The 13,827-nt window shown below is 35.3% G+C and overlaps 2 protein-coding genes and 1 pseudogene across 2 annotated transcripts; all 3 read right to left on the bottom strand.

Moving 5' to 3' along the window:
- Window positions 1-2,532: 2,532 nt before the first annotated feature.
- On the bottom strand, window positions 2,533-3,209 carry LOC8284715 (putative disease resistance protein At3g14460). The gene is made up of 2 exons (XM_048378346.1): window positions 2,899-3,209; window positions 2,533-2,839 (listed from the first exon to the last, which is right to left on the bottom strand). Exons 1-2 carry the CDS (start codon window positions 3,207-3,209, stop codon window positions 2,533-2,535), a joined length of 618 nt encoding a protein of 205 aa, XP_048234303.1.
- Window positions 3,210-7,120: 3,911 nt separating this feature from the next.
- LOC125370906 lies at window positions 7,121-8,896 on the bottom strand (annotated as a pseudogene).
- A 1,491-nt stretch (window positions 8,897-10,387) lies between these two features.
- Window positions 10,388-13,585, bottom strand: LOC8284716 (heterogeneous nuclear ribonucleoprotein 1). Its single transcript, XM_002521346.4, has 6 exons — window positions 13,028-13,585; window positions 12,878-12,918; window positions 11,713-11,876; window positions 11,480-11,582; window positions 11,225-11,394; window positions 10,388-11,137 (listed from the first exon to the last, which is right to left on the bottom strand). Exons 1-6 carry the CDS (start codon window positions 13,261-13,263, stop codon window positions 10,613-10,615), a joined length of 1,239 nt encoding a protein of 412 aa, XP_002521392.1. The 5' UTR covers window positions 13,264-13,585; the 3' UTR covers window positions 10,388-10,612.
- Between the last annotated feature and the right edge of the window lie 242 nt (window positions 13,586-13,827).

A 13,827-nucleotide genomic window follows, 5' to 3' on the forward strand; every position in this document is an offset into this window, starting at 1 on the left:
CTCTCATGCTTCAAGGCTTTTTCCCTCGATTAGATATGTTCATCGTTTGAACGGATTCACTCAATAAGAATCATTTCTTGGATTTACTTTTCCCTGAAGAACAGAACCTAATTCATTAGTGAAATTAGGTTTAAATCATTACAAATATAAACTGAATATATATGATTCCATAACTGTAATTGCTAAAAGCATAGCTTTTATATATATAAGAAAAAATTAAGGTTTAATTGCCTAAAAGAAAATTGTATTCTTTTTTTTACTTCTTCTGTGTTGTGTATGTTGGGTGGATTAGGAAATGGTATAAAATGGTATGTTTTGTTTATATTGCTTAGCCAACGATTTATTGATGAACATTATATTTTTTAAAAAAATTTCGTCAGACAAAAGATACTAACAGTAATATTTTAAAAAATATAAAAAGAATATTATTTTAACTTATATTATTATAAAATCAGGTAGATTTATTATTTATATTTTATATTTTTCTAATTTTTTAAAATTTTATTAAAAAAATATCAAAAGTATACTAAAAGATATTAGAATGATATTATATTAATCTGTATTATTATGAAATCAACAAAATAAGATAGATTTATTATTTTTATTTTATATTTTTATGTTTGGTATTCATAAATTGAATGATATTATATTTTTTATTTATAGCAACTAGTGTGCTTTTATGACATAAAAAAATGTGTTTCAAAAAATATACTAAAATATTCTAAAATGCAGTTAAAAGATATATAAAGATATAATTAGAATAAAAGTACAAAAGTCATTTAAGAGTGCCATAAAAATAATAGTTTTGTATTTATAGTAGCTATTTAATCTTCCATGATAATAAAAATGCGTATAAGGATGAAGAATGAATGTGATATCATAATTTTATTAAAAAATAATATTAATAAAATATCAAAAGAATATCATAGTGCAGTATTTAAGAAAATTATATAAATAATTTTTTAAAATTTTAGATTGTAAAATAATACATTTTTGAATTGTATATTTTAGGAACTCCTAATTCATTTAGTTTTTCTCGATTTGTTATTTGTGCTCAACATAAAACCAGACATGATATAGTATTAAATTAAAATATTAATAATCAAAAATTAGATTTAAAGTAAATATCATAATATATAATTAAAATAGATAAAATAAATAAAATTTCTAGATTTTAAAAGAAAGTCGAAACCAATATGTTAATATTTTTTCTGGAAAATGTTACGTGGACATTTTTTGGATGTTAAATATGTCAATTAAAATATTGAACTAGCAAGAAATAAAATAAATTTTTTTTATTCAATTCTGAATATGTAAAGGAAAAAAAGAAGATAAAATAACATAAGTTAAATTAAATATAGAAATAACCTCATTTCTTTATATTAATAGCTAATAACTATTAAATCTTGTGACTCTAATAACAAGAAGATATTCAAAATCCTTAATGAAATTGTAAGTTTTGTTTCAGAATTGGATTGTTCGATCATTTAAGGGTCTGAAACAAATTGGGAATACAAGACAGGAGTATAACCTGTAGCAGCCTCAGACATGTCGAAGATAGTTGCACCTGAATCCTCCAAAGAACCTACAAGAAATAAAAACGAACGGCACGGATGTTTTACATTCACACTGCCAACAAAGATTTAGATATGCAAAGCAACATTCTTGCAACCATTCTGCAAATTTGAGAGAAGTGAATGCATCGGTTCACAAAAGTTACAAGAACAAATTATAAGAACTTGCAAGCAGGAGCTCTGGTACAAATAGCCAGTCATGGTTTAGTACATTTCGATTACTATGTGAGCGATCAAAAAACATCATTGGGAGGAGATTACACTTATTTTTCCTTTTTATAAACATACAATGACTAGGAAACTGAACCTCAAGAATAAATAGGTTTCTGCCTTCTTCAGGCCCAACTTTAATGAATGACTGGAGAAAATTGCCCACTTTTATGTCTTGCCAATAGTAATCTACTTGTAGTCCTTTTGTCTCACTGTTGGTTTTGTGTTCAATCTCTTCTGTCTCAGTGTTGGAATAGCTGTCAGGAACTTGGGATCTTTCGCCTCATTGATGTAGTCATTGTCAATCTTTATGGAGGGGATGTTCGAAATCTGAGGCCAATTTCCACATTCTCCAGTTTAGACCTTTGTTTCAAGAAAATGCAAATGACATAGCAGTGAGGACAAACAAACACAGAAACACAAGGAGTATTTTACTGATTAGATGAAAAATAGTGCAATTCTCCTGGGGCTTTCCAGTTCATCTCATCTCACGACCGACATACAGAATTGAATCAGACTCAAAGCGAAATTAATATAGTAGCCACAATAGCAGGGGAAAAGTTTGAATTGGAATCCTGTCAGGAATACACATGGAATTAATGAAAAAATGTGACCAGATGTACTCTGAAATATGATTTATAGCTTAAAGAAAAGGAAACTTTCAATATGTAATACCTTAGCATGCATGATGAATAGATTGAAAGAAAGAGACTTCTTTTGTCTCACTTGATCTTATGACAATTTATTTCTATGTTGGGATGTGAGAATTCTTGGGCCAATCTTCCCCTCCCTCCTGTTGACACCTCCTTTCTAGCAAAGGACATTTCCAGATAGATAGAAAAGAAATGGAGGAGGGCAATCCCTCTTCAGGATTGGACTGGAGGTTAGGGCAGCACTCAATCTCCGATTTTCTAAGAGAAGTAAGCTGTTGAAGTCCCTTGTAATTCAGAGATATCATATTCTGCATATCTCTAATTATGAGATAGGCAAGCGTGGATGACAGCTGCTCTTGTGGCACAGAATGAAGCTGAGGACAGTGGTTGATCTCCAGTTCTCTAAGAGAAGTGAGGTGTTAAAGCCCCTTATAGTCCAGAGACTTGAGATTTCAAGAGACTGAATTTTAAGAGAGGTAAGAGTGGAGGGCAGCTTCATCTTCCTAGGAAATGATTCCATATCCTCTTCTCTATACCCAGCAATACTAAAGTGCAAAAGCAAGGGGAGCATTTGCAAACCCCATTGCATTTGGCCGCAGATCAGCTTGTTGCAACTTTCAATATGAAACAATTTTAATTCAGAAGGTAAACCCCCTGCTGGGAATGACTTAAGTTTCGTACAATTACAGATACAGAGAGAAGAAAGAGAGGATGGGAGCCCCTTTTTGGGGAATGACTCGAGCTCTGGACAATAAGCTATATGCAGCTCCATAAGGATAGGGAAAAAGAAGGTGCATAAGTTTAGGTAGCAACTTCAAACTTGAGCAATACCATAAAAACAACAATATTAAATTTGGGGCAAGTAATCCTCCTTCAGGAAAAGATACTATCTTGCCGCAATTTGAAATTTCCAAGGAAGTGAGAGATGTGAAATCCCCATGAGTTGGTTCAGCTGGACAAATGGATTCCAGATTTTGACAGTTAATTATGTGAAGTTTCTGCAATCTGGGAAATGACCCTAACGAGCAGCACTTAAGTGAATTACAATCAGTGATATCAATCCTTCCTATTCTGGAACAAAGAACACCAAGTAGTATCTTTCTTTCTTGTAGAGAAGTAGGGAGATGAACTCGGAGTGGAATCGACTAATTACGAAACTGTGCTGACCATGAGACAATTTCTTTATCACCACATCATGAAAACAATCCTTAAACATGATCCTAACGGTTAATGGAGCCACTGGAAATAAAGGCGCAAGCTGATGACATTCCTCAATCTCAAAGTACTGTTAAAGAAGGAAGGTGACTAGGCAGGCCCTCTGTAAGTCGGGGGCATCCTCTTATGCAAAGCTTTTGGGATAGAGGGAATCTTGAGCAACTCTGGCGTGTTGAATTTGAAACAGATATTCTTTCTCTAGGGAAAGATATTAAACTTGGGCAACGCCTAATTTCCAAGAAAATGAGAGATGCGAAGACCCTACGAGTTGCTTCTAGCATGGAAAGGGATTCAATATTTTGACAGCTCTCTATATACAATCTCCTTAATCTAGGAAAGAATTCTAACGGGAAGCACTTGAGGGTATTATAGCCTCTGATTTCAACATCTTCTAAAGAAAGGGAAAGACGTTCTGTTTTCTTTACTCCCTCAAATAGGAAATCTATGGAGTCGAATTTGTCAACTTTGCGTTGTCGTGCCCAGTAGACAGTTTCTCCAACTTCACATGACGAGAATTATCTTGCAACAGCATGTTGTCCATCATTGGTGCCCCTAGAAGTGAAAACACAAGTTGCTGACAATCCACAATCTTAAGTGTTGTTAAAGAAGGAAGGTGACCGGGTACAACCTTTACTAATTTGGGACACGCTCTTATGTAAACCTCCTAAAGGAGATGGAATGCTCCATTCTCATCTTTCCACTCTCGCCATTGTGGCATCCTCTCAAACTTCAAAGTTTTCAGGGATCTAAATGACTTCTCCATGGACTTGCAATTTCCATGGAATTCAGGACCGACAATCACAATTTTATCAAAAGCTGCAATGTAAAGATCTTCTAGAGATGGTAACTGACCCAGTGATGGTAAGCAGGAGCAGTATTTGCTTCAAGTGAGTTTCAAGGATACTAAATTCGAGAAAAAAGAGTCTCCTACCCAGCCTGGAACTCTTGTACGGCCTTAGCCAGAAACTGACATGCGTTCCAAGTTAGTATGAGGTTGTAACTGCTCAAGGACGTCTCTTTCTTGCGGTGAATCATCAGTGTCGCCATCCCATACTAGCTTCAACTCCTTAAGGTGCTTCTTACCCTTTAAATTAGCTCTCAGAGCATCCTGCGCATCCACAACAGTTTGAAGCTCCCAAATAGAAAGTTTTCCCCCCAGATTCTGGAGCTCTCTCTACTCTCTAATGCGAGATCCACTATTTTTCCCCACAATAAAATTAGTTAATATTTGCAGCTTTATCAGTTTTCCCATTTTCGGTGGCATCTCTTGCAAGCAAGTTTGTCCAATATCAAGATGAAGCAAATTGATTAACCTCATTGTAGATTGGGGTAACTTTTTCACTAATGTTCCTAAGAATCCAAATATCGCAAATACTTCAAGTTACCAATTGAATTAGGCAATGCAACAAGGCAACTAGAAAACTGCAAGTCTAATAACAACAAATGGTTTCAGGTAATTTTCTAATTAGCATTCTGGAGAGGTCTGGATATCCTAAATGTTTCAAAATGCTTACTGAATCGAGCAGCTTCTGTGCACCGTCACACCCAGAGAAAGATAGCACTCTTAGATGCTTTAACCTTCGGATCATATCATGCATTTGCTTATCATCAACGTTCTCAAGCAACGAAAATAAATTTGATGGTAGCAAGGTCCGTGAAAATTTCGCTCTATATAAATCACGAGGGATTTCAGTCATATTGCATGAATCATCACCTTTTAATTTGAAGTAAAAGTTTGAGGACACCGACACAGCTAAGTCATTTAGAAGATCATGCATAATGAAGCCAGATTCATCGCCACTTATTGGTTGAAGAAAGGACCTTGATAAGAGATCATGAAAGTATTCATAACCTATTTTTTCCATCTCCTTATTTCCTGTGAATTGAACTAGAAAGCCTTCTGCCATCCATAAAAGGACTATTTCCTGTTTCTTAAGTTTACAACCTATAGGAAATACAGTACAATAGGCAAAGCATCTCTTGAGATGTGTTGGGAGATGTAAATAGCTCAATTTCAGAGCAGGAATTACACATCCACTAACTTGTAGAGTCTTTAACATAGGTAGCAGTTCTAATGAAAAGCACCCGAGAGAATCACAATTCTAATTTAAATTTCTTCCAAATTAGTGGAAAGATCACCTATTTGCTCTATTCCCTCTAGCAGGAATTTATTAATTACGAGTCTATGCATCCGATAAGGCAACTTCTCGAGCAAAATGTCTCGAGAATAGTCCATTGTCTTCATTTTGAGGAAGGTTGGAGTCATTAAGGGTTTAAGTTTTCCATAATCCTTCATTTGAAGAGTTGCTAAAGAAGGAAGGTGAGTAGGGAGGGTCGTTACAAGATTAGGACAATTGTTTAAGTACAGCTTTCTAAGGACAGGGAAAGCTATAAGTTCATCATTGTTCACATGGCAATTCCACTCGCACCAATATGTCATCCAAGAAGAATCTTAAAACCTCAAGGGATCTAAAGGCTGCCATCATAGATGAGCAACTCCTATAGAACTCAGGACTAACAACCTTACCTGCAGTCAATGAAGTGATTGACAATTCTTTTAAGGAGGGTAACTGCCAAAAAGATGGCAAAAATGAGCAGCATTGACATTTACCGAATGTCAAGGAGACTACATTTGACAAGGACAAGCCTCCTGCCCATTCTAGAAATTTTGTAGCATTATAACCAACAATGGAAAGATCTTCTAAGTTAGCATGCGACTGTAATTGTTCAAGTAACACTATTTCCTTTTATGAAATCCATTTTTTCATCAGCCCATCTCGATTCTAACCCCTTTTAGGTCTTTCTTACTATTCAGATTGGATTTCATAGCTTCTTGAGGATCCACAACATTTTGAAGATTCCAAACAAAGAGTTCTCCACAGAGATACTGAAGCTCTCCTAGCTTCTTGATGCTAGATCCACATTGTTTTCCTATGAAGAAATCAGTTAATACTTGTAGATTCTTTAACCTCCCCAATTGTAATGGCATCTTCTGTAGTTTTGTTTGTCTAATATCAAGGTGATGCAAGTTGATTAGCCTTTCTATTTTGGTTGGTAATTCAACAAGATGCTTGCACTTGGACAATATTAAAGTCTGCAAGTTATACAAACTATTCACTGATTTAGGCAAATACTGGATGTTCTATGAACATTCAAATATCGCAGAAGCTTTAAGTTTCCAATTGAACTTTGCAATTCATCTATGCTGGTATATTGAGGTAGAGATAGAGCTCGAAGGCACCTGAGTTTTGGTAATAAGTCATGAGTCACCTCTTTGTCAATATTTGATGTCTTACCACGTCCATGGAAAACCTAAAGGTATCAAAGTGCGCAAACACTTAGCTTTATAAATGCCTTGAAGCTTCCTCGATGTGTCCTGATATGTTTTTACATAGGATAAATGGCGAGTCTTCTTATCATTCTTGCTTCGTGAATTTTCACAAACACCCTCCAACTGCGAGCAAAACTCTAGCCACAATCATTAATCAGATCAAGCATCATGAAATAAGATTGATGACTTCTTGATTTTCGAAAAAATGACCTGGACACAAGATCATGGAAGTACTCCTCAGCTATTTCATTTACCTCCTTGTTCCCTTTAGATTGGACTAGAAAACCTTCTGCCATCCAAAGAAGGATCAAGTCCTCTTTCTTAAATTTATAGCCCTTAGGGAACAACAAGCAAAGAATCGTTTTACAGGTAAAGGAAGATAATGGTAGCTTAATCTTAGAGCTGGAAGAACATCATGATTTACCAAATCCCACATTTCACTCTTTAGTATCTTCTCCCATTCATCCACCTTTCTTTTAGAACGTAGTAGTCCCCCAAGGGCCTTTGTAGTTAAAGGCAAACCTTTGCACCTTTTCACGATTTCTCTACCAATAACTTCTAGGATTAATGTTTCTTGGAGTTTCCATTAACAAAAGGATGGTTTGCAAACAAGAACCAACAATCATCGGCATTTAATTCTTTTAGATGATGAATTGGAACAGTGCACACGATGGCTGTTACATTTTCATTGCGTGTTGTAACAATGATCTTATGCCCTAGCGCTCCAGAGTTAAAAGGTTTTTGCAAACTGTTCCAAACAATATACTTATCGTTCTAAATATCATCTAAAACAAGCAAAAATTTCTTATGCACCAATCCCTTCTGTAGCTCAAGTTGAATTTGATTTAACGTGGTGGCTTCGCAGTTTTTCTAGATGACCTCCTCAAGAACATCTCTCGTTACCTTGCATACATCAAACTCCTTGGAGACACACATCATTGCTTTGAGATCAAACCATTCTTGCACTCTGCTATCATTGTAGAGAAGTTGAGCAAGATTGGTTTTTTCAACCCCACCCATACCCATAATAGAAATAAAATCTATATCGTTGCTACCATTAAATATCACCTTTGTTATAGCTTCCTTATCAGCATCCCTACCATAGACACCAGATTCATCAACCAAAGAAGTTGGTATTTTTTGAGAAGATGGTTTCTTTCCATTACCATCTCTCAAACCAAGAGCATCCTTCTGGTTAGCCAAATGTTCAATTTACTCAAGAATTTCTTCTAACTTTGTTTTCACTCCCTCTTTAAATGGATTATAGGTAGAGAAGAAGTTCATCACCTTTTTCTTTTGAGATGGAGCTTAGGACTTGATACGAGTCATCAGCTTCATAGATGGCATCTTTAAGCTCATCAAGCCATTCTTTCATAGATGGCATCTGCTTCTCCTCTGCATCATCAAAAACTCAAGTTATATATATCATTGTTGTCTGCAACTCCTTAAGCAGTTTATCGGGTTAAATGTCCTGCTGGTACCAAACCTTCGCACTTTTTTTCAATTGGTACCAAACCTTCAATTTGTTTCTTTTTTATACCACTTCTATTATTTCTGTATCTTCCGCCAGTACCAATGAGGAATCTTGCACTTATTTGCTGATGTGGCTGTCGGATTTATGAAGGATAACATACCACTTGCCACATCTGTTGCTGACTCAACAAACAGTTATCCAACCCAGTTGAACCCAGCTCCACAACTCCATTGGCTGACGGAATACAAACCAAAGTCTGCAACCCAAAAATCTGACCCTGTCTAGCCCGTTCACAAGACGACGAAGCTAACCGTTCTAACCCAGCAACCTAGACCGGACTCCCGTTGAAAAAAGCTTGACCAGGTAACCCACCACCATTAACAAAAGATTGTTGGGGTTGCCAGAGAGCCGAGAGATCGGTATTCATAAAGGCTTCCATGACTGATGCGTTGTCGTTACTTCATAGATTCATTGTCGGTGCTACTATATAGTCCGTCATTCCATACAAAGCTAAACAATTTTAATTCAGTGAGATGTTAATTGCTGAGTTGGATAACTGTTTATTGAGTCAGCAACAGATGTGGTAAGTGGTGTGTTATCCTTTATAAATCCAGCAGCCACATCAGCAAATAAGTGACGGATTCCTCATTGGTACTGACGGAAGATACATAAATAATATGAGTGGTATCAAAAAGAAACAAATTGAAAGTTTGATACCAATTGGATATAAGTGACCAAAGTTTAGTACCAGTGGGGCATTTAACCCCAGTTTATCACTGTGTTTTCGACCCTTGAAGAAGTCAAGGACTTAGCGAGAAGCCATCCTATTAAACAAAACATTAAGGAAAGAAAAGAGAAGAGCTCCTCCTACCAGTGCACTAGCTATGGTTTCTCCTCTTTAAAATTGATCAACAATTGATTCTGCCCTAGGGAAAGAAGGCATAGAAATATGTTTGACTTACAACCTGCTACAACTTGCTAATTACAAATTATCTTATTGGTAGAAAATCCAAATACTATGCTACAACTTAATTAATTAATTTAATTGGTATTTTTTACTCATATGATTATTACAAACTTCCACCTACTGATTCCAATTCTCAAAAGTGCTTACGAGATTTCCATGTTTTTACACTCTTATACTTCCCATAACATCAATCTTGACCCTAGTTGCTGTAGCGTTTGTTCATTCCATTAATCTTTTGTATCTCACTCAATTACAATTTGTTTTGTTTAATATTATTTAAAATTTTATTTTAAATCAATATTAAAATCTTAATACAATTAAACTTTTAAAATTAGATTTATATTTAATAAATTATTGATATTTTTATTATTAATAAAATTAATTAATAAATGACTTAGTTAATCTAATTAACTAAATAATCAATAAAATTATTTTAATAAATTTACTTATATATATATTTATAACAATATAATAGTAAAATTATAAAAATTTATAAAACATAAGTAAAATACAAAAAATAAAATACAAGGAAAATCGTTGAATTTAAACAAAAATTTTATTTTTTAAATTTAAAATTTCTCAAAATGCTATTTAAAATAAAAATCAGATGCTCCAAGTCCGTTAGTAATTCTCATATAAATACAAGGGTACGTACTCTATGCTTTAAAAAAAAGAAAAAAAAGACTCGAACGCATGGCTTCAGAAGCCTTAATTTTAACAAAGATTTGTCTTTTTCGTAGAAAGCTTATGATTATGAACGTCGAAAAGGCAGCCATGAAATTGCAGAGAATGGGAATAACAGTATAAACTGGTAGAGATTGTGGAATTCGATACAAGTTTGATTCTGTGGATTATGTGCCAACACTAATATCTAAACCATACTGCATACTCCATTTTTTTCTTTTCACTAAAAATTCTCACTATTTCACTGTGCAAAGAAACCAATTGTCCTAAGCCCAGGCATTGAAAAAATTCCAATACTATACTGTAATATTTGCATTTTCAGATTACAAAAACCATTCCGTCACCAAGTCAAGTCAACCTCTCACATTTAGCAGAGAAGGTTGGCAACAACAGAATAGCAGTAGCTTCTTGAAAACAACCTACTCTTACTTAATCATGAAGAGGAAATCTCTTTCATTTCAAACATCCCGCTTGGAAATCCATGCCTACTGAAAACATTCTCCTTCACTTTTGGTAGGGATGGTACCTTCCTGTAACAGCACTACCACCATTGTCACCGCCTACATATCCCCTACTACTCCCATGACTGCCGTTACCAGCACCACCACCACTTCCATATCCCTTAACACTGCCAAAACTACCACTCTCACTGCTTCTTCCAAATCCTTTACCACCACCGCCATATCCTGCAGTGGGACCATAACCACTTGTGGTACCATACCCACTGCCTCCATATCCCCCGCTACCAAACATCATGGGACTACCATACCCGAATCCATAACCATATCCACCATAGCCACCATAAAAACCATTACTGCTTCCATAGCCTCCACCGTAGCCTCCATAACCACTGTAGCCACCATAACCACTATATGCACCATAACCTCGACCCATTTTTCCACCATACAGACCCCCTGAATTATGGCCAGCACCATAGCCACCTGCACCATTGCTGAATCCAGTGTGATACTTTCCACTGGAGCCATAATCACCACCATTTCTCTTTGGTACAGCCTTCTTGATTTCCACCTAATTTGTAACAAGGACTTAAGTTGTAAATATTTCATTTGAAAAACTATCAACAATAGTACCAATTTTCTAACAACTTTAGTTTACCCGTTTTCCTCCAAGTTCATGTGTCCTGCCAGTTGAAAAGATCTGTTCAACAGAATCTTCAGTCTCAAATGTGACAAAGCCAAAGCCCCTAGATCGTCCAGTTTTATGATCCAGCATTATCTGGTGCTCAACAATGTTGCCATAGACAGAAAAATACTCCCCCAGTTCATCTGTGAAAAAGAGCCATATAGTCAAAAGAGGGTATCATTTAGCTTCTTACAAAGGAGATAATATAACATGACAGCTGAACTCTACCTTCAGTCAGAGTTGGTGGTATTCCACCAACAAAAATTTTCCTGGCTCTTACAACTCCTTTAACCTCCATTTCCTCCCTCGGAACTGTCCTCTTTACTTCAACCTGGCATAAGAATGCACTACAATAAGCTCCAAAAAACTGAAATTTTAATCACTCATAAGGTGGGAAAAAAGAAGCAAATAAATTATTGGAAACTTTAACGTCCTATTTAATGAAGGAGCGGGAGTATTACCGCTCTGTCATCAATGATATGGTCTTCCTCCAAAACCCTATCAGCAGCTGCCAGGTCAGCAAATGTTACAAATCCAAAACCCCTTGGCCTTCCAGAATGTCTATCCCTCATAATAACAGAGTCTGTGATTTCTCCAAACTTACTGAAGTAACTAGTGAATGTTTCTGAAACCAGATCAACATGAACAATATAAGTGATAGGAGGAGAGTGGATGCTGGATTAAGAGAATCTAACGGCCAAAAATAGAAATGGGCACCTTGTCTATGTGGTACAGATGTTTACAAAGGGGGAAAGGTTAGATAAACTGCTTTACCAGTAAATATTATGCTTCTACTTTTTACGCACACCTATAGTTATAGTTTTATCAACATCAAGCTCTTGAGGAAATAGAAAGCATCCATCAGTAGTTAATGTTTCATCTAATTTGCTTTTCTTTTTGCTCGAGGTGAGTTTCATAAATGGCATAAGTGTGTTGCGGTAAGGCACTGAGCATCAAAAGCTTGATTTTAAGCTCTGTATCTCAATTTAGCTTTCTGAAAATCAGCAGACTGCAGATTTTTCTGGAAAGTTAAGACCCCATAAAGCCTAACTTCAGTTTAATCCAGTATAAAAACCGATAACAAGGGATATGATGAAGAAAGATAAGTCCTCTGCTATATCCATGCCAGAAAACAGTAACCCATGAAACACAACTATCCATTGCACCCCAAAGACCAAAGTAGAAAATTCCTCATTGGGTGAAGAGCATTGAAATTTCTAGCGCAAATGACAATGTCTGAAACTCTAAGAAAGCATGTAACTAGTTCTTAAATAAAGTTATTCTTTAAGAAATTACCAAGCAGGAGTGAGAAGTTTGGATCACAAGTTTTCTACTAAAAACTTTTGGCCAACCTTAATATTGTTTCCCAACACTTTAATTAAATGGCTAAACTGCGTGCCTACTACCCAGAAAATAACCTATATAATGTTCCCATTCTTTGACAAAGTAAAACAACAATCAAAGCAACTTGATAAAATATTTGTGATATATGGAATTAGAATAACACAGGGTTCTAAATCAGCAATTACAATCAAAATCATTGTCCTTCACAGAATGTGAAACAAACAAGAATGTTATATTAATATAACTCATGAAAGAAAAAGAAAAAGAAAAGAAAGCATTTACCTTCAGTAGTTTCCCAAGAGATACCACCAACAAAGAGTTTTCTACCGGCAACAATAACACAATTATTAATTATAATCTCTCCATTCAAAGCTCTAACTTTCGGGCTGTGAAACCCTAAACATCTACTACAAAACTAACTAACCAACTAACCCTTGAGAAGAATCAGAAGAAGAATTATCACGAGTCTGATTAAAAGTTAGGGATTGCCTTCTCCCATTGCCACCTGCACCGCCTAATTCATGTTGATTTTGATGATGATCCTGTTGGTGTTGTTGATTATCATCGTAATAATCATCCTCTTCTTCTTCTTCGCCATTACAGGCTACAATATTGTTATCTTCAAACTGAGTTCGTCGTTGTTGTGCTTGTGGATAATCGTAATCCATTGATTCTTGATTGTTTTGTCGTTGCCTAACTTTTAAAACTAGAGAAAACAATAATATTTGAAACTTAGAATTTGAAAGTGAAGCTATACAAAACGCCCGATCATTCAGTTGGAGATGAGACTGTAAACAGTGAATCAAGAATTTAGAAACCCTCACTAGCCTAGGGTTTTTCAGAGAGGGAAATAAAATAAGGTCTTTTCGCTTTCTGATTTTTTTCTTTTGTGTTGCAGAGTAATCCCAAGTCCCCCGTAAACGCTGCCGTTACCAGTAAACGACGTCGTGGAAAGGAAATGCTTTGCTGAAAGGAAAAAGTCCAATATCTCATCATGCGCTTTTGGAGGCTCAAAACAAAATGCATGAGAAATATAATTTATAGCGACAAAAGAGATGCGCACATATATGACTCAAATATAGTCATGCAATTATCTTTTTATTTATATATATTGCACAGTGTTATTATTTTTATTATAAAATTAAAACTATAAATATAGTAAAAATTTTAATATTTATTATTATAATATTTTTTAAAAAATAATTAATTAAATATTTTTATATATTATAATA

Source organism: Ricinus communis, chromosome 8 (genome assembly GCF_019578655.1).
Source record: "Ricinus communis isolate WT05 ecotype wild-type chromosome 8, ASM1957865v1, whole genome shotgun sequence".
In the NCBI taxonomy this organism is placed as follows: domain Eukaryota; kingdom Viridiplantae; phylum Streptophyta; class Magnoliopsida; order Malpighiales; family Euphorbiaceae; genus Ricinus; species Ricinus communis.